Source organism: Elgaria multicarinata, chromosome 7 (assembly GCF_023053635.1).
Source record: "Elgaria multicarinata webbii isolate HBS135686 ecotype San Diego chromosome 7, rElgMul1.1.pri, whole genome shotgun sequence".
Classification (NCBI taxonomy): domain Eukaryota; kingdom Metazoa; phylum Chordata; class Lepidosauria; order Squamata; family Anguidae; genus Elgaria; species Elgaria multicarinata.
Genome location: NC_086177.1, coordinates 51,834,888 through 51,856,183, shown reverse-complemented (window position 1 = coordinate 51,856,183; position 21,296 = coordinate 51,834,888). Strand labels below are relative to the sequence as shown.

Below are 21,296 nucleotides of genomic sequence, written 5' to 3'. Positions count from 1 at the left end.
AGGTAGGCTTGGTGCAGTTCATTCATGCTTGTGCATAGCATGCTAACCTAGGGATGGAGAATTGTTCCCTGCCCCCTGGACTGGATTGTTTTTCAGCTCATCCACTAGGGGTTGGATGATGTCAGGGGATGGAGCCCTCTTTTCCAAAACCACTGCCCCTCAGCCCCTCCCCTCCTTCTGATATCTTTGGGGAACTTTGCTCCATGCCTCTCTCTGTACAGAGAAAAGGCAATATTCCATGCCCTTCGCTAGATGAAGAAAATGGCATCCCTCTCAGCAGTAGAAAAAGTTGGCCTCTCTCTAACACTGGGAGTGGAAAAGCCTTGCTCTTAAATCTGATCACTGATTGGAAGTAAAAGCAGGGGTTCCTCTCCCAGCTGTAGAGCAAAGCTGCTTTCCTCTAAAGCTGGGAATCCAGGTCTTATCCCCGATCAGTGATGGGAGATAAGAAAAGGTTTCCTCTTCTCACATTAGAGGAAGCCTGCCATTCTCAAGTGCATGGTTTGGAACAGGGGCTGGGGGCTGGGAAAAGCTGTGGGGACTGGGAGGGATTCTCCACAGCATGGAGTTTTCCTAGCCATGCAGTAAAGCATGATGTAGCATGGCATGCGAACACAGCCATGGAATTTTCCCCTGCTGATGGAGTATAATTAGTATGAAGTCATCAGATACAAATTACATACAGTCTCCCTCCATTCACATGTTAAAGACACTGTAGGTGTCAACATCTCATTTCACATTTACCATGTGAAAGAACCCGCAGTTACAGTAGGTACCCATGTAGAATCAGTATAATTTACTTATATCAACCCTTCTCAAAACCAACCTTCAATAAACTTTGAAACATTAAAGAGTGCCATTAAAGAGATCATTTAGCTCTATTTTGCCACTACGTATGTTTGAACCTTTTGCTTTTCAGATACTTTTCTAGAGTCACAACTGTGCAAGCTAATCAAGGCCACAACTCCACATACACCGAACATACACACACACACACACACACACACACACACACACACACTTCTTTTATAGTAATCAAGGTAAGTTTGCTGTGGTTGTTTTTAAACAGTGTGCAGTGAACATGCATCTTTATTTAAGCTGTGGTGGTAAACATATATATTTTGTAGACTGCAGAATACAAGAAATCTGTCTCCTTGATACTATATTGCCTGATGGCAATCTCTCCTCTTCCCTCATCCTATGTTATCTTCCTGAAGAGTGCTGTAATTAGGGCTTTCATATATGTTTTTATTAACCTTGGTGTGCTGTCTGAAATGTTGGCTCAAATGTCTAATCTGTGAAAGATAGCAAAGCAAGGAAGTTAATCAGATATACATCTGCATAAAACAAAGCTAGAATGCCGAATTAGTTCCTCCACCATCTGGCAAATGTCAAAGATGTATCTGCACATGTATTTTCTGTCATTTTAGATAACAATACAATGACATCATACGTCCTTTTCACAACTTCCTTATGTTCCCCTGCTATACTAAAATCTGTGCAATTTTCTGAAAGGCAAAAAAGGAAACTGTTTTTCAAACAACAAAAATGCTAATAATTAATTCGACATTGCAAGGCAGAAACAGATGTCCACTGTACAAAACTTCAGTGTCAATGACATAAAGCTATTTCATAATTTCCACACATTGTATACAGTATAAAAATGATCCTATTGTTTTTGGTCATGGTCTGATGCCATGATGAGCTAGGATGCCATGCACATGTATGCTGCCTAATCACTCCTGTTTGTTTCTGTTTGCAAGAAGGAGCTGCTAAAGAAACTATGCACGCCCTAGTTTGGTGATGACCAAACTAAGAACTCTGGCTTGGCTCTCTCCAAACAAACCAGAGAGTCATAAGCCAACAACCAATGCTGATTTATGATTCTGGTTTGTTTGAGAAGGTATCAGAATTCCCAGTGACAATAAGCAAACCACTCCTGCCTGCAGGAGGAGATAAGCACAGGGCAAAATGGCAGCAGCTAGTTCTCAAAAACAGGGTTTCCTGAAACCTTGGGGCTGTCTTAAAGATGTGAAGGCCCGGAAAAAAACCAGAAAAATTCGGGGGGGAAACAGTTTTTTTCCAAATCCTCTTTTGGTTTTTTTCTGAAAAATTGGAAAAATTGAAAAAAAAATGAAGATAAAACAGATTATGGGATGTTTTATTTTAGCATGATGAATAAAATGTTCAGATATTTACTTCTCAAAATGATTTCTAAAAATTATACAGTATCAGATTATTGCAATGTCTGTGCACCAAGGACAAGGAAGTCCTAGATTGCAAACTGAGACTACAACTCTCAAATGCAAGAGCAAGATGCATTTCTGCCTCTAGGGGGCACTGCCACTGAAGCAGAGACTGAAACTAATAGTAATAGCTATAGGTCAGAAAATGAGTCTGGTTAAATTTCATGCATATTCATTGAATCTTGGTCCCCCTTTTTTTCTCAGTTCTTTTTGTGGGAATGGGGGCTTTATGTCTTGACACTGGAGGACTAGCGGAAACATAAATAATTTTCTTTGTTACTGACGTTGGTGGTTTCTTTTGTTGTTGTTGTTTTAAATTGATTTTTTTGCTTGCTCCTCATAAACTGGCAAAAACAATGCGGTTCCTCACAGTTCAGGTGTTCCTAACAGTTCAGGAGCTTGTAGCTCCATTTGTTACCAAAAAAAAGTAAAAAAAGTAAAATAGTAAATTAAATGTGTAATAATTGTTTGAATACACTGTACTTTTAATATACCAAACGTAATAATTTTATGCCAAACCAACTTGAACATAATTACATTTTATGTTACCAAAAAGTGCTAATATTGTATTATTTCAATTTTTCCGAAAATTTGTGGTTTTTCCTGAAAAAAACCTGGAAAAACGGTTTTTTCCCATGGCTTCAAAATTTCTGGAAATTTTACATCTCTAGCCAAAAGCCCCGTGCTGGGTACGTGGTGGCACTGCGCTGGTTATACAACACAGCAGTCACCTCGAAGCCACTGCAGAGCTATGCATTTAGGCTGGAGTGAGGCAAACACGGCTCTTCTGCCATCCAACCTCACTCCAACATCAATGCAGAGGCATTCCTGGGCGGAAGGCGCCCCCTAATTGGTCGCTGGAAGCCCAGGCAGAGAGCAGGCCAGAAAGCTGCATGGGCACTGGAAACTCCACACTCTCCCTCTGCATCGGGATTAGCTGCCGCCACCCTGCAACGGAGAGAGTGCTGGGTTTTGTTTAACGCAGGGGCAACCCGGCGCCCTATAGGCAGCCCCCTGACTTATTGTGGTATGTGAACCAGGTATAGCTGAGTAAGAGTGAGGATTTTCAGAAAGTCATGTAGGAAAGAAATACTCAAATGTGGGTGACCAGTGCTATTCTTTCAAAGGAAAGTATCATAATCAGCTGTTTATTTATGAGCTTTCCCAAAAGACTATGCCCAAAGTAGCATATAACTTGTTAAATGAACAGCAATATAATGATTCAAAATACAGAATGGGAACAATTACAAACAACTATTGTACCAATAGGTAAATACCAATGAAATAATTCAAATATATTGACCCAGGCCTCAGCTAGACCTAGCAGTCTAGTGCGAAGGAAAGGTGAAGATCCCGCAATATTTTTATCGTGAGCTCTCCCCCTCTATTCACACGCACTGTGCGATGACCTCAGAGGGAGAGGCGTCGCACCCGCCATTTTGATTTTTTTAAAAGAGGCAGGAGGGCTCGTGCGCAAAAGGTAAGTCCTTTTTTTAATTCCCCAACCCACCCCTGATGGGCGCAGAGCTTCTCAGGAGCGGGTCTTGGCTCTTCACAGGGAACTGCAAGGAGCTGGGACAAACCGCGATGCCCAGCCACACGCTTTTTCCAAGACTGCAGAAAAAATGGGGCTAAAGTGGAGGCCGAGATCCTGGGGCAAGGGAGGGATCATCCCTCCCTGATTCCAGGATCCCCTGTGCGTCAAGTGGACACACAGGGACGATCCTGGGGATCACCCCGGGGTAAAGCCCCATCTAGCTAAGGCCCTAGTAAAGAACTTAGCACTAAACAAAGCCTAACACATAAAACACACACTACATACAAGGCCAGGTACCTCTCACTTGTGGCAGTCCTCCTTGCAGCTCTCACCTGTTTCTCCTCTCTCAGTCCCACACCACCTTTCAGCTGAGGAGGCAAAGCATGCCATTCCTCCCTCAAGGCCCACATACAGTCACAGTTTTGACATTTTTTCAGTCTTTCCCCACCAAGCATCCCTTCCAACAAAGTATTCAAGTAGCAGGTTTCATCAGGCTCCAACATGGTCTCGAGCTATCATACAAGTCCAGTCCACATTCTGCCCGTATGGTTCAGCTTCCAGGTATATCATAGCTATTGATGTCCCAAAGATCTAGATGTTGCTGGTATGGTTTTCAAACACCCAAAGAACCCAACCATATGGGCAGAAGTCTTTATCCACTGGGACTGGTGTGGTAACAACCACAGAGGAAGTAGCACATGAGAAAGGTATATATAGGCAGCAATCCAACAAAGCTATAAAAGCACACAGGTTGGAAATCCCTTTAAAGTTTTGAACCACTGAAGTTCTTCAGCATTATCTTCAGAAGAGACAAACCACTATTCATTTTTTTAAACACAGCTTTTCTCCTTGGTTTTTCAGAGCTGCTGGGGTGGGTGGGCGGAGGGGACTTCAAAGGAAGCACACATTGCATATGTGGTTCTTCTGTGCAGTTTGTCTTATAAATGCTAACAAAGAATTTACAGTTTCAATTAACCAGAGATGGTACTTTTTAAATATCAGCAATGCGCATTTTGCTAGTTTGCTCTAAACAGACACACTCTTTTCAGAAAATAATGAAGACAGCCTTGAGAAAAGAAAACTATTTTCTGTAAAAGAAATTTGAAATAGATCAGTGTGATAGTTACTAGAAAAGGGAATATGACTGGGTAATTAATGGCTCATGAAAATACACCATCACTATTTCAAGAACAGTAATACAACAAATACTCACTTTCTCAACTGTTATGAAGAAACAGCCAGCAGGAAATTAAACAAAATCTATGATACATACTTTTAAAGCACTTTTAGAAGCTTCTGTTTCCTCAGCCATAAATTTATTTAAAGCTGTATATAGCTGGTGATGTAACATACAATAATAATGCATCCTTAATTTGAAATACAATATACCTCTATTTAAAGACAAAAGGAAATAAAATTATCTTCACTGCCAACACAGTCATAACTAAAATTTAAACAGCAAAATTAGTGAAGGTACAATTATTGCCTCAGGTCTCTAGAAAAGTCCATTCCCCTCCCCCCTTCAGCTGGTATGGCTTGAGCAGGAGAATCGGCAGTTGCGGTGGGGAGGAGGGAAATAAAGGCCAGTCCGCCCAGTGGGCCATGTGAAGCAGGGGTGGCGCTGAGCCTATAAAGGCCGGCCCACCCAGTACTCGGCCTCTCTGGTTTTCAGCTCCCACCCTACCTCCCTTTTCTAGTATGGGACTTAGCCAGTTGCTCCCTTTACGGGGAGGGCTGAGTAGGGTTTTTTCCCCTTCCCATTGTTGGTGGGGAGGTTTTTGCCTACTTCATACTGGAGATTTTATTAGGTTGGTGGATAAATAGGTTGATTTGTTGGCGGGACATGCAGGAATTTGATATAGCAGAATAGGGATGGTGACCACTCTGGCACCTTTCAGTGACTGGCATGTCCGGAGTTCCTGCTCCTCATGGGTATTACGGCTCCCATGCCAGGATATGGTATGCCTTTGGATCCTCCTGCCTCATCTATTCAGAGTTCTATGGCTTTGAGTGGGGATGACATGGGTTGGTCTCCCCACACTCTCAAAGTGTCATATAAGAGAGGGGCCGGGTTCACCCGACTCCTGGCTTACAAGAGGGGCTCACCTATAATGTTAGGCAAGTTGCCTGAGGTAGACCTATAGATTCCCACACTTTTCACATGCAGATCCAGGAGGGGTTGAATATCCCTTATTGTTTAAATAAAGAGGCCCTAGTTTATCCCAAAATCTGGTGTCCGTGTCTTTATTCCATGCTTCTTTCTCCACTCGCAACATTAAACTTGCATTTACTCCTTGGTAAAGCAATCCTAGCTCCCACCATAGGACAGCTAAGCGAGGTTCATCTGGAGTAGAAGTGCCTCTCCACCAACTTTGCAAGCTAGGCTGCCCACCCCAGGGGCTACAACTATACATGTGGAAAGTTCTGCATGCATGTATCTAGTGCGAGGGGTGATACAATCCCCTCTTGCTCCCCCAATAGTGCACCAGATCAAGCCCTGAAACTACACTAGCTTCACGCTGGCATAATAAATTTCAATCCTATTGGTTTGATGGGAGGTAAAATGTTAGAAAAGAAAAGTAAAAACGAAATACACCAGGTTTTGACTCTTTTCCCCATGCTATTTCTCCTGTTAAAATTGACTCCAAGCTGCTATTTCACACACTGAATAAACCTTGCAGCAATGTTAATATGGAAAACAACACAGGGAAAGGGTTATCTTTCCTTTTCATTTATTTACTATATTTTTATCCCGCTTGTCAGAAAAGTATTATCTCCAAAAGCTACAATACCTATGAAGAAAGAAAGGGGGAAACCCTAAGATGACAAGACACAGTGAGGAAAGAAAGTGGAGGGGAAAGGTGGAGGAGGTAGAAAGGTGAGATCAAAGTGGTGAATGGTAGGCAAGATTGTCTATCCAGTTTAGGCCAGTCTAGTGTTCTTGTTTGAATAGCAAGTGGTGGCTCTTGGTTCTTTGGCCAATAGGTGGGAACCAGAGCGTTCTTTCCCCTCATTTCTGCAGTCCCAGGACAACAGGCACTTGGAGGAACTGAGGATTCTTCCTGGCAGAGAGAGGGGCAGTGTAGGCTAGTGGCTCCAATGTCAGTGGGGTGGTGAATCTATTCCGAGTTTCAGCCAGAACCAGTTGGAACTCTAAAGGAGCAAATGCACCTTGGATAGCTCCATTAGAATTCCAACTGGTTCTGACTGAAACCTGGAATGGATTCACCATCCCACCAACATTGGAGCTACCAGCCTCCACTAGGGAGGGGGGATTTGATCCCGTTGCAACTGCTCCATCAGTGGTGCGGTCCCAATCCAATTTGTCTCCTCCATATATTTTTGGGGAGGGAGTCTAATTACCTTTTATGGTTTTGGTTGCTGCTATTTACCCTGAACTGTACAAGGAAAGGCAGGATAGAAGTATTTTGATTAAATAATAAATTAAGACACCTGGAAAGATAATAATAAGAATGCACTGCATTTTGCAAGTATCAATACCTTCATGTCTGCTACCCAGATATGGATTTTAAAGGTGAAGAGTAAGACTGTGTATATACTCAAGAAAGTTTTACCTCAAATTTCTTAAAAACATTCCCGGTTAAAACCTGGCATAGAAATAGATTCCTCGACCTGCATAACTGAAGGGCAGGGATTCTTAAGGGTAACTTCTCCCCACCTAAGTTTCCACAAATCTTTACTTTTAAGATGCTCAAAGATTCTGGAGTTAATTTCAACTGAATGAAACCTCATTAAATATGGTGAAATGTACAAATGAGATCTCTCAAGCAGCAATACCTGAAATTCAAGATATGAAATTTTGGTAGTTTAACATTCCATTGTAAACTGGTCTACCAAAAGGGGAAAATAGGGTTCTTTCTCAGTAGCAGGCATTTCCCCCACTTTAAAGAAGGTATCCTTTCATTTCAGAAATTCTTTGACATACTAAAAAGGCAGGAGAAGCATGGGCTTTTTTTATCTTTAAAACAGGCTGGGGGGAAACCACAAGATATTGTGGAATGTAACTTTGAAGAAACAGCTCACCACCAGCATCACGCAAATAAACATAGGATCCAGAGAGGGTAAAACCACAGCCTTTTCTATTAACAATTGCAATAGAAAGCCCTTATAAAAACAGTCTGCAGGGGAAAAAACACCAGAAGACACACTCACACACACATTTTTATAAGTAACAGAACAGCCCTGTTGGTATCTTATTTCATTCCAGTGGCAACAGAAACAAACTAAGAGAAGTTACTCTCCTCTATCCCTTTATCCAGTGAACCTGGAAGTATCTATTGTGATCAGCAGGAAAGAGGTTATAACTTGGGCACAACTTTATTAATATTTACAGGCATTGTAGAGTCAAGAAATGTGGTGGGCAAGGTTTCGGTGACACCTGCCCTCAGTTTTCCACATCAACTGCCATACAAGAAAGAAAGAAAGAGAAAGATTTTTTTTCAAATATACCAAGGTTTGGGTTTTCAGTGGGACAGAACAATTGAGACAGAACTGAACTGATTGCAGAGCTGTGCTTTGTTTTAAGTCAAAACTTTAACTCTCCTCTCAGGCACAAAGGAGGAGGAGAGAGGAGGCGAGGGAGGACAAGTGGGCCTGACACTTACCTGGCTCATTTGCAGTGACCTATACCATTGTTTCGGATTTTAGGTTATTGCCTGAAACTGACACTATCATGCTCAGTTTGGCATGATTGTTTTAGAACATAAAAATGTGCTGCGGGAGAGATCTATAAGGAAAATGTAACATTCTCAGATACCATATTCTCTATTGATACTTACTGAGGCCACAAAACTTGAATTGTTATTCACATGCTTTCTTCTCCATTAGAAAAACAGGAAGTCACAATTTTCAAATAGTTGTATGTGATTTTGTCTCTTCTGCTTTCTGTAAATAACCTATGATCAGCCTGTTCATAGGTTAGGAGCATCCAGTGTGAACACAGATTGCTGGTTTGTTTAGGGGCTAAAGAACCTAGCAATTAATGCTACAATAAACCATGGATAGTTTAGCCCCTAAACAAATCAGTATTCTGGGTTCACACATCATGCTCACAAGCTATGAACAAACCAATTGTACGCTGAAGAATAAGTGAGAAACGTGCTGGGGGGTGGCTCTCATCATACCTTTTCCTGAGGTTCTCTGTCAGCATAGGTTTGCAAGACTGACATGCAAGTGAAATACATTACCAAAAACTATATTTAAGCTGGCTTTGACATTTCGCCAAATAAATTTGTGTTGATTGACAGTTGTATTCAAAATCATTAAAATGAGAAGTTAATGTCCCAAACAATTTCTTACACTTGCACCCAAATTATTTCCTCACAATAGTAATAACTCATCGAAAGTAAAAATTAAGATTGTTGTCATTTGCCAGATAGGTTATACATAGTTTCACTTGCAAACACATTTAGAATCTAAGAAGCATCAGAAAATAAATTATAGTGCCTTGTACTGAATACATTCCATTTCTTTAGGAATTAACTAGTGGGACAAATCCTTCATTCATGAAAACGTCTTTCCACTATTAATCACAATATCTGTCTAACTCATCTGCTATTTTACTGTATGCAACGGTGGTGGGGTATCTTTAACCAAACTGTGAGCCAAATCCAGCCGATCTGGTGTCCCAATCTGGCCCACCAGGGCTCCCCAGGCAACCAGACCTCCTTTTCCTGGACACCTCCTGCTTTCACCCGACCACTGATCATTTGGTGATTTTCCAGCTTTTGCGTGTTGTCTTCCCAAGCAAAAAGGTTGAAATGCCTCTCCTACGACTTAGTTACTGGCAGCAACAGCTTTAAACTAAAATATGTTGGGGGGTGTATTTTGGCCCTCCCACCAATAGAATGCACCCCCCAATGGCTTCTCTGAAATTGAATTTCACCCTTGGGCTAAAATAGGTTCCCTCCCCCTGGTATGCAAGTGAAGAAAAGGTTTTAATAAACATATTTCCTTAGTAGGGCAGGTCAAAAAGCTCCAGTCTCTCAGGGATAGGATGGAGAAATTCAGAGGAGTCAGAGGGGGATGTTTAGTAGGCAATAGCAGAGGGCTTCTCTTTCTTTTTGAACCTTTTGTCATCCTCCCCCCTTTTTAAAGCAGTTTTTGCCATGGTGGGAAAGTTTGTGGGCTTCTCATACACTTCCAATTCGCCACTGTGGGTATCATGAAATATATTAAGCAGTAAAACTTTTTTTATTTAAAGCATATGAAAATCCCAGGGCTGATTTTTGCATCTAAGGCAAAAAAAAATCTAAATACTTTACAGCCTATAATAAAGGTATAATAATAAATCACCAATTTCGACATAGTCTCCTTACTTGTGTGAGACACAGTTCTTCCTTAATATTTTTTCCTTTCACATTAGACTGCACATTTTTCAAGGAGATGAAACCTGAAAGATTTGCTAACCTTAATTTGGTTTATAAATTATATAACCATTATCCCCTCACCAAAAAACCCCCACTTCTCCAGAAGCAAAATAAACACAAATCTTAGCAGTCATGACAACAAAACCACGATTGATTATATTCAGAACAACACTTCCTACATAAAGAGCGACACAGAATGTTAGAAAATTAAACAGAAGGATACTCACAGTGATAATCAGGTTCAATAGTGTTAGCAGCTACAAGGCTGTTTATTGTGATTTGAAAGATGATGTGGAGAAGCAGAAATGTTAGGCTCATGAAACACAAGGATTTTAATAACCGTCCTGTGTGCCCTAAAAGAAACAAAACAAAATTCAAAGTTATTTCATGTGCTGAAAACATTGGCATTGATAAAGTTGCAAAAAGTACTAAAATAATAATGCGTACAAAATATATTACTATGTTCATAGTTATAGATATTGGACTTCATAATCCCACAGGGCTAAAACGGGAAAGACTCTTCCTCACCAAGTTAAAAAGGAAAAGGAATGGATGAAGTAACAAAAGAAAAGAAATGCAATACTTCTTCCAACATACAAATTAGTGCTGTCTTCAGAATTCTAGCACTACTAGCATAAAGCCCATATCGCCATGGGTGCTAGTAATCCTGCTCCTTTCCCACTTTTTTGCCCCTCACTCCCCTCACTGCAGAGGGGCTCATGAAAAATGAAAAAGTTCCTCATGCATAGTGAATTCCCCCTCCAAAATTTGCATGCGGCTCAGCCCCAACCTCTCTTGTATTCCAATGGAGCGCGTCCATCCCTTTCCACATCCCCACTGGCAGTAACAGCCTAAACGCAGAGATTGGCCAGAGCCCACCTTTGTGACACACTGGCCGAGCAACGCTGTCTGCCATTCCGCTGGCAGACTGATTGCCCTGCCTGTTTGGCGAAGAAGAAACTAATTGCTATTAAAGCTCGAGCTTTGAACTTCGAAGTTTCTACACATCTACACTGCGCTCAAGTGTCAGTTTAAAAGAAAAATTAACAAAATCATTCTGGTAAGGCTTACACTACCCTATTCTTCCATCAGAGTCAGACAAATTGGATTTTTGGTGTTTTCCCCCCTCTTTACTGTGTCTGATAGAAATTTGGTGAAATGGCTGTCATGCTTGACCAAATTTAAATGGCATATTGGGAAAATATTTTTGTTGCTGATACACAAAGCAAACATTTGCTTCTACATTATTAAAAGCACAATTACACATAAATTGTGTTTTCTTTACCACAGTTAAAACGAGTATCCTTGCTGGTGCATGGAAATAACTGATTTGAATCCTGCCTCTCCCCTGTAATTATGATGTTGTAATAATTCCGGAAAGTAGAATTAATGTTCTTGTGATCTTTGAGTTGACCCAATAAAGGCATTTACATGATATGGATTTGGGGGGGGCGTCTTATGGCCAATATGACTGCATTTCTTTCCTTCCTTCCTTCCTTCCTTCCGTGTTTTTAGGATTAATATGAAGCTGAGAGGTTATCTTTTTAGAAAGGAATGCAGAGCATACTTAGATAAAAATTAAATATGTGACTTAAAGAAATCTTAAGACTTAGAAAGTCAAAGAGAAAATGAGTTAAATTGGCGAAAAATCTTTCTCACTCTAAACCTCTGCAAGACTTCCTGTTTTTTCTAGAAGTTTTCGTGCCCAGAATAGTATTAGAAGCTGCATCCTCTGCATCAATAGACAATACTACCCTTCAAGCCAGTTATACTCTTTGACTGGCAAGTTTGCCCAAGCAAGGTACCCATTTTGTTAACAAAATATTTTGTCAGACAGAACTTGCAGCATAACCATTCTCATTATTTCCAGAGGAGTGTTTCCAAATTTCAAAACATAGAAACAACTTATTTGTCATTTGCCTACTTATTTTACTGCTACAGGCAAAGCACATAAATGAAATATACTTTGGAGGTGATGATCACTGGATGTTATTGTGACATGAACCCATGAGCAAACCATTCTAATGATAAATGTATTAGCATGGTAATTTTAAAATAAAGAAGCAATTCGATTAAAACCAGGATGCTATTCATTAAATCATTTCTTGGAGAAGTCAGAAGGGCAATCAAATTCAGGGCAGCATCCACGTCTAGTTTGCGAAAATTTGGGCTAATTAATCAAAGCCATTAAGATCTATTAATTCTGTATGAGCAGGCAGAAGAGAATGAGAAAAGAAATCCTGTTTGCATGGAACTTGTTGGATTTTGAGGGTCCTGGTCTAAGAAACCTGGACAACAGCTCTCGTAATCCCTAGCCACTGGGGGAAAACTCTCATTTAAATGGCGTTTTTTTTCTTTCTTTCAGGTCCCCGATCCAATTCATGACCACAGCAAGGGACAAACTACATAAGTGGAGAATTCTGCCTCAGCAGAGAGAAGAGCATGGGTTTAAGAAATGTTTTTAAAAAACAAAACAAAAAAAACTTCTAACATTCACATTATGGCCCAACTATGGTCCCAACCTAGATCCAGTATCCTGAGCTTTTTAAGTAAAAAAAAGACAGAAAAAGCACTGGTGTATCTGAATGCTACATATTAATGATAATGTATAATTTGGCTGTCATTTTGCCAGAAAATGCCAGAAAACCACTGTCCAGAAAGAAGAGGAGAAGCATTATGTCTATACTATTATTTCGCATTTTCACAAAACATGAAGCAGTTTACTAAAATAAAAATAAAAAATAGAATAGAATGGAATGCAATAAATAGTACCATATTAGAGACCGAACTGAGACCCTGTAAATCAGCCCAAAGTTAATTAAGGCACAATCCTATGTACATTTAGACAGAAAGAAGTCTTACCACTCCCAGCATACCCCAGCCAGCATGTCTAAACGTGCATAGGATTACACCCTTCATGCAGCTATGCAAAACTATCTCTGGGATTATTAAGGGTATAGTAATAGCTGGGCCTGTTGGTTTTCTTTCTTTACTCCACCATAATCGTGTGCAGTCTCGATTCAGATAAGGACCTGTACACTTTGGAATTCAATTCCACCCCACCCCCACGCTCCACACACCAGATTTCCCCCCAGAATCACACACACACATGCCCGGGGAGGGGATGTTAAAAAGAAGGGTGGAAAGTCTTAATTGATTCCAATACACTCCACGTTACAGACATACAGGATGATAACTTCCTCTCTCTTTTGCAGCCTAAACCGAGTACAGACAGACTCCAGAAATGTGTGGAAAGAGCATAAAGTCAATATGGAAGTACATGACATTGCTACAAGTTACCACCAATGTTTTGAGTTTAAATATTAGTCAGCATTATAAACAGGAATTAAAAGGTCAAAGGAAAGTGCCGTGTTCATTCACTGAAACTACATCTGAAAGCAGTAATCCAGAGAACTGGAAGGATGCTCATAGGCATTCATAATATATAAGGCAAAATATGAATATACATTCAACAAAACTGATCCACTAAGGCTGAATCCTATGCAAATATACCTAGCAGTAAGTCCCATTGATCAAATAATTGAACTCATTTCCAAGTAAACTCAGGATCAGGCTCTAAGTGACCCACAGGAAGATAATTTAGTATACAATAGCTTGTGAAACAATCACCAGTAAAAACAATTGGAAGGAGTAACAGACAGTTGTGCTGAATTATGACAACATATTACTTCTATTCTTTGTAATGGGGCATACCCCATTTCAGTGGAGGGGCCACAGCTCTGTGGTAAAGCACATACTTTGCATTCAGAAGGTCCCAGCTTCAATCCCCAGCATCTCCAGGTAGGCCTAGATAACCCTCTGCCTGAAACCCTGGAGAGCTGCAGTCAGTGTCAACCGTAAATTGCAGTCAGGGTTTTTGAAACAAGCTGGATTCATAAACTATGGTTTGAAGTTGAGCAGGGGGTTGGACTCGATGGCCTTGTAGGCCCCTTCCAACTCTGCTGTTCTATGATTCTATGTTTCATGAATCTAAAGCTAAGATTGACCGCAGTTTGGACATCACAACAGGCAGCAATTAATCTAAAACAAAGGCTTAACTATTTGAGGTCCCTCCATGCCTTTTTGTGGCAATGGCTTGGTTTGCACATAATGCCAACCCATGGGTTGTTTAAACCATAACTTGTCAGGGCTGAGTGGCAGTGAGCGAGTATGCTGCTTCCCACTCACTCATCATTTCCATTATCAATTAACAACACAGGAGCACCCTGTTAAACAGCCCAGGAATTGCCATTACAATCAGGTCAATGTATTTAAAATAGGGTGACCATATGAACAGGAGGACAGTATCTTTAACAGTTGTATTGAAAAGGGAATTCCTGCAGGTGTCATTTGTAAATATGGAGAACCTGGTGAAGTTTCATTTTCATCACAACACTTAAAGCTGCAGGTGCCCTGCCCTCTTTTGTATCTGGTCACTCTAGTATAGCTCCTGCAGCTTTAACGGTTGTGATGAAGAGGGAATTTCATCAGGTTCTCCATATATACAAATGACACCTGCTGAAATTCCCTTTTCTATGCAACTGTTAAAGATACAGGAGCCCTGTCCTCCTTTTCATATGGTCACCCTATTTAAAATGATTTTCCAAGTTAGCTGTCCTTTTAATTTCACCCAAACAAATCCATCCCCATCCCACAAAAGATCACAGTTTTAAGGCCAGGCTAAATTTCATGTAAACGGTATGAATGCAATTAATGTAGGTGGGGTTTTGTTATGTGAACAACTGCCAATGGGTAGCCTGAGCATTCTCAGACCTATGGGGGTTCAGACGAGGGAATTTAATTCTCTCTTTCTCTCTCTGCCACAATCCCAACACAATTTCCTCTCCAACACTGCCATTTGCATTTTAAGGAAAGTTCCCGTTGTTGCCAGCAGAGGCTTCCCTTGAAATGCAAACAGCATTTTCAAGGGAAGTTCTAAGGCTGCTCAGGTTTTCTGCACACCCACTGTCCTAAGGCTGCTCAAGTTTTCCCTCAGCTGCTATTTACAGAACAAAAAGCACTGCACATTAATTGCATTCACACAGTTAATGGCACATCTAGTTTGTCTATGAGTTATGATGAACTTCACTTAATTAAGTGTCACCAGCATCAAGGCACTGAATAGTGACTCCCTCTAACACGAAACCTGGGTGAGAAATGCCAACAGTACTGTAGCGATAACTGTCCCACCCCACAAACAAGAGGAAGGCATCTGCATACTTGGGTGGAACTCCAAGGTGTGCACAAATACAGGACTTTGATAATTACACACATACCCACACCTCAAAACCACAAGTAAACTAAATACAACGAATGCATGTTCTCTCAAGCACAGGAGAGCGGCGGAAGGAACACATGCATGTATTGCCCTCCAACCCTCTGCAGAAATTACTTGAGCCTTGGAGGAAGGGGAGAAACCAACAGCCCAGCCTCAAGAGTGCCAACTGCTCCCACTGCACAGGTGCAGAACTGTGGGACTCAGCTGCTCCTCTTTCTTCCCCAAGGCCCATATGTAACCATTGCCTAGCAAGCCTCCTGGCACCAACTGATTGCTGTATCTTTCCAGGCCATGCCAAGCTAGCCGTCTCAGCTCCCTGGCAACCCCAACTTCCTGCACTTCCACAGGCCGGAAGAAAGGTAGTGGCTGCAGTGCTGTGGGAGAGAGGAAGATGTGACTGCACAACTAGAGGAAGCAGGAGGCTGTGATGGTACTGGCATGGGGGTGCCCAGCACTCCTTCAAAGAAATCAAGAGGAATCATGGGGAGATCAGGATGTTTGGGAAGTAGGTAGATGGTGCAATGGAAGCGTGCATGGGAAGAAAAGCATGCAGGAACAGGGCACGTAGGAGAAAGAGTGTGGAGAGCTGATATAATTCTCTCTGCTGCAACTTTTTGGCACAGATCCCACACATTCCCTCTAATAGCAAACTCAGGTGACAAGATTGAAACCAAAACAGGGCCATTGACAAACAAGAAGACTATCAGCATGCTCAGGTACGCAGAAGTACAAAATATTTTTAAGAACTCAAAAGGGAATAGCCTCTCTCACCCCTTCCCTGCAACTCCCCCCCCCAAAAAAAAAACATGAAGACCAAGCATACTCAGTGTCATCCTTAAGCCACCCTAAGTTAGGGTTCAGTTGGAAAAGAAAAACAAAAAACTGGGAGCAAGGAGAGGAAGAGAACATTGGCTTGTGTGAGCCTCTTACAGCTTACGGCTGCCTGGTTGGAACCCTGAAGAGGAATACTCCTGTTAGGACTGAGGATGCATTGTGACATCTTGAGCTTCTCTACATTAAGGGAAATCCCATTGTTTATCCGCCACTGCTGTGCTTCCTGTTTCTTTGGCGGGATATGAATTGGATTACATGGGAGGAGAGCAGTGAGGGAAGGTCCCACTGCTGTTTACCATGGTCCATTAGGGTGACCATACGGAAAGAAGATCTGGGCTCCTGTATCTTGAACAGTCGTACTGAAAAGGGAATTTCAGCAGGTGTCATTTGTATGCATGCAGCACCAGGTGAAATTCCCTCTTCATCACCACAGTTAAAGCTGCAGGAGCTATACTAGAGTGACCAGATACAAAAGAGTGCATGGCTCCTGCAGCTTTAACTGTGGTGATGAAGAGGGAGTTTCACCAGGTGTTTGCATGCATACAAATCCCCTTTTCTATACAACTGTTAAAGATACAGGAGCCCTGTCCTTTTCATATGGTCACCCTACCCATGGCTCCTTTAAATGGCAGACACAGTTGAATTGAAGGAACACCTCCCTCCCTCCCTGGCATGTATGTAAAGGAGGTGGCGGGGTTCTTGTCTGTTTCCTCACATCGCACAGGAAAGCCAGGATTTACTTCTGAGTAGAAGCAAGATTTTGCTGTAAGTTCACAACCCTTGTCACACTTACTTGGGCGTAAGTGCCACTAAGTACAATGGGAGTTACTTCTGAGTAGACACATGGAGATTGGACATGGGCCTCTGTTTGTTGCATGGCGGAACTTTACCCTCTTCTCCCTCCATTCAAAGACCTTACTACTTTCCTCAGCGGGTTCATAGCACAATGCCAGCTTTACATGCTGCCGATTTCATGCCATTCGGGGTTTATTCTAGTTTATCTGTGATGTATTTTAAAATGGGATAAAGGGGGAGAACTATAGTAGGGTGATCATAAGAAAAAGAGGACAGGGCTCCTGTATCTTTAACCGTTGTATTGAAAAGGGAATTTCAGCAGGTGTCATTTGTATATCTGGGGAAATTTCCTCTTCATCACAACAATTAAAGCTGCAGGAGCCCTGCCCTCTTTTCAATCTGGTCACTCTAGTATAGCTCCTGCAGCTTTAACTATTGTGATGAAGAGGAAATTTCACCAGGTGCAACATGCATACAAATGACACCTGCTGAAATTCCCTTTTCTATGCAACTGTTAAAAATACAGGAACCCTGTACTCTTTTTCATATAGTCACCCTAACTATAGGAGACCTCCTGTTTGAGCACAACATTGTTAAATTGACCTGGAAACTTCTATGAGTGGCCAGAACGAACATGCTATAAATAGCTCGTTTAGAGGACACCTTCGTTGCAAATCATGCTTGAGCATCTTAAATCAGTAAATTTGACCTGTAATCCATGGATAGCCATAGTTTCATGCTAGCACACTCTGGGACATATTGGGCTTAATGGCCTTGTTGCATCTCACTTTGATTGTAAAAGTGAGTTACCACATTATGGTCACTCTATTCGTCTGCTTTCATCTTTGAACATAGACATTAAATCATAAATTAAAAACTAGCAACTGGGCAGTGCATGGGCCGGGCTAAGAAGAGCAAAGAAAGCTTTGCATTATGTCTTCTGTTTCAAAAAAAACAGATGAACCAGAAGGACATAGTGTGGTACAAAGCACGATTAAGTATTCTCGCTGGTTGTCTCCGCAGACACAAATGAATTGGCAAGGAAACTTCCACTGCTAATAAAAAGTATCCCATGGGCACTCTGGGAAATCCTGGCACTGCCATAACTTGATCTGTGCTATGGAGTGCTTCAATTGGGTTTTGCTACGATGATTAAAGAATCAATGCCTTGTAGACAGCTTGCTTTCCAGCAGGCTCAGGACTGGGTGGTGCCACATCCTGTCCCCAGGGGATCTTCAAATTCTAGTAGATTAAAGAGATAGTTGTGTAGCCAGAAGAATCACTGGACATAATACTTAATTTGAGAACGGCAGTGATGAAGCATGTATACTACCCCCCCAAAACGATATAGGATAGGATCAAGGCAACACACAATTTAAAATGCAGCCTAGAATAGTTGCACTACCCCGAAGACAGACCATGGCATCTGGATCAAATGCCATGAGGTTGCAAGACATTCAGTATCCCCTAGTTGAGTCTGCATTAGGACACAGGGCGCCCGGAAGCTATTAAGAGGGTCAACGGGAAGACATATTCAATACACAATGCACACCGACCACTTTGAACTAACAGTCAGAAGAAGGTTCCCAAGCGAGCAGGAAACACCACCCTATGAAGTGCAAGGCCCTGTCAGAACAGCAGATGCAAAACACGCAGACACATTTCCCCAACAATAAATAAGGAGACATATTCAAGACCTCCACATGGCCAGCTCAGCATGGGGTTTTCCAGAAACAATGCACCATCTTTCCTACAACTACCACTGCCAGTGAAATGGAATCCAGAAATTGCTTTGAACAACAACTTGCCACCTGTGCATGAACAAGTCTCCCAACATGGCCACTATATGGCCTCTTAGCCCTTGTATACAGGCAGACACTTAAGTGTATACAATGTACTGAGTCCAAACACAATGCACTGCACATCTGGCTAAAACACTATACAATTGCACAGGATGTTGGTAATACCATTAACTCCATTCCTCATCTGAATGATATTCCTATATTCATGGCTGGATTATACATTGGGTGGGGAAGAGGGGGAGGAGGAAGAGGAGGAGGAAGAAGAAGAAGAAGCACTTGGGATTTGCTTAGCAACCACCCTTGCAGAGTCCCCTTGCAAGCTGGGAAGTGTATCAGAATGTTTCAGTTTTGATATTATAAAATATTACACTTTGCACACTCCCTTGGTTTGCATTTGAAATAAAACTGAATATAAGCTTTATAAGAAATAAATGGACTTAGTCTTGCCAGTCTCAGACCTGAAGAATGGTGCTGTACACTGTACACCCAAGGAAAGTATGCATGGTTTTGTATGTGTGTGCACTGCTTTTATTATTGTAGCACTACAAGGAGCAATGGAAAAAGCCATATCAGATTATTTTCTCCCTACAACCTGGCCTTTACAGGAATAGCAGTTTTCTTGAAGTTCGTGAGTTTACAGACCTATGCCAAACAAAGAAAGTGCTGGAAAATCATCCAGTTGGTTACTAGAAAATCACCAGGTGGTTTCTTCCTAATTCCTCATAGTACCTTTCTGCCCTAGTCAACCATGTAGAGCAATATTCCCCAACCTGGTGCTCTTCAAATATGTTGGACTACAACTCCCATCATGATGGGGGTTGCAGTCCAGAATATTTGGAAGGCATAAAGTTGGTAAATGCTTATGTAGAACAACTAACAGTCTGGTCACTGTTGATGGTATCCTTCAACCTGAAGAAGATGGTTGAATTCTCATTTCTGGAATGCTTTGTTTCAATGACATTTAGAGACATGTAAACAGAAGTCAGTTTGTTAATGCTAGTTTAAAATAATCTAATAATCCTGTAGTGCTTGTTAGACTATATTTTGCAATTAGGAAATAATCTCTCTGAAAAGGTTAGGGATACTTGCACTGTTCTGATTGCAATCCTATACACATTTGCCCAGGAGTAAGTCCCCCACTGAACTCAGTGGAGCTTTTAGAACTGAGCTGAAATTTCTCAGAAGAGGGGGAAAATGAGTTTTTTCTCTTCCCCCCTCCCAAAAAAGGTCACTTTGTTGAATGTTCTCCAAATATTGTCCACCATTTTTTGTGGCTGCCACCCCCACCACCCCCACCCACCCCACACACAATACCTGGAACAACACTAGGTCTGGGTGCACAATAAGACCAGGCTGCCAACACAGTTGTTGTGTTCCTTTTCCACTTTAGGGGGAAAAACAAAGCTGGGTTTCAGGATCAGGCTTGTTCTCCCTAGTGTGGGGGAAGAGAAGGGGTTTCGGGGGGTTGAGCAGACTCAGAATCAGAAGAAGCAGGACCAGAAATTTACCAGCCAACACAGGAAGCGGAGGAGAAGATTCTCCAAGACTCTTCAGGAGTCAAAGATTAATCTTCCCAGGAGCTTATCAGCAAGAATGCCAATGACTCAGAGACCATCCCCTCCCCTCACTCCTGGAAACGAAGCCTCTGTCAGAGGCTTGTGAGAGGCTTCTCCCGAAAGACCCTCCCTGACATAAAGTACCTATTGAACTGCAGGAAACAGTCCTGCTTTAGTTGAAGACAACTGCCTAGCTTTGTTAGCCAAATTAAGCTTAGAAGATAGGCAGTTGTCTTCAAGCTTTGTGGATTACAAAGCAGATGTCTTTATTGTCTCACATTGGTGGGAGGGCTTAGAATCACAACACTGAGCTACTGCCACTGCTAATGGTGAGTCCACCCCCCAAGAGGAAGGGATTTCTCCTTCTTCTAGAGATGTTCAGTGAAATGGTTCCCCCAGTTTCTTGGCCCTAATAGGGTGGAGTGCTTCAAGCAGCAATTTGTATATACTGTAGCTCCTGTTGAAGTCTGGTTCTTTCATGTGTAGATAACAGCCCAGCAAGTACTGTTACTTTACATAGTGTTCCTTATACTACCACCCCAGCTGAATAGTATACTGCCCTTGCAAAAAATGCATGATAATCTCTCCAAACTGGCATGAAAAGTGCATATGAGGTTCAATGTAAGTAGGTTCAAAGAAATACACATTGAAATACACAAAAATCCTAGTTTCATATATACACTGGTAGCATTTGAACTAGCAGTGATTAGCAAGTGAATCTTGAGTCATGGTGGCTATCTCAACTAAAATGTCAACTCAGGCCTAATCTACACCAAGCAGGATATTGCACTATGAAAGTGATTTATAAAAGGCAGGAGCCACACCAAGCAGGATATAGCATTATGAAAGTGGTATATGG

At 41.7% G+C, this 21,296-nt stretch overlaps 1 protein-coding gene across 1 annotated transcript in view; it reads right to left on the bottom strand.

Annotated features, from left to right (window-relative positions):
• The window catches only part of PIEZO2 (piezo type mechanosensitive ion channel component 2), a 307,830-nt gene that overhangs the window by 185,721 nt on the left and 100,813 nt on the right, over nt 1–21,296 (bottom strand). The window contains exon 3 of the mRNA XM_063130557.1: nt 10,400–10,525. Coding sequence (XP_062986627.1) covers nt 10,400–10,525 — 126 coding nt within the window. The remainder of the gene's footprint in view (nt 1–10,399; nt 10,526–21,296) is intronic.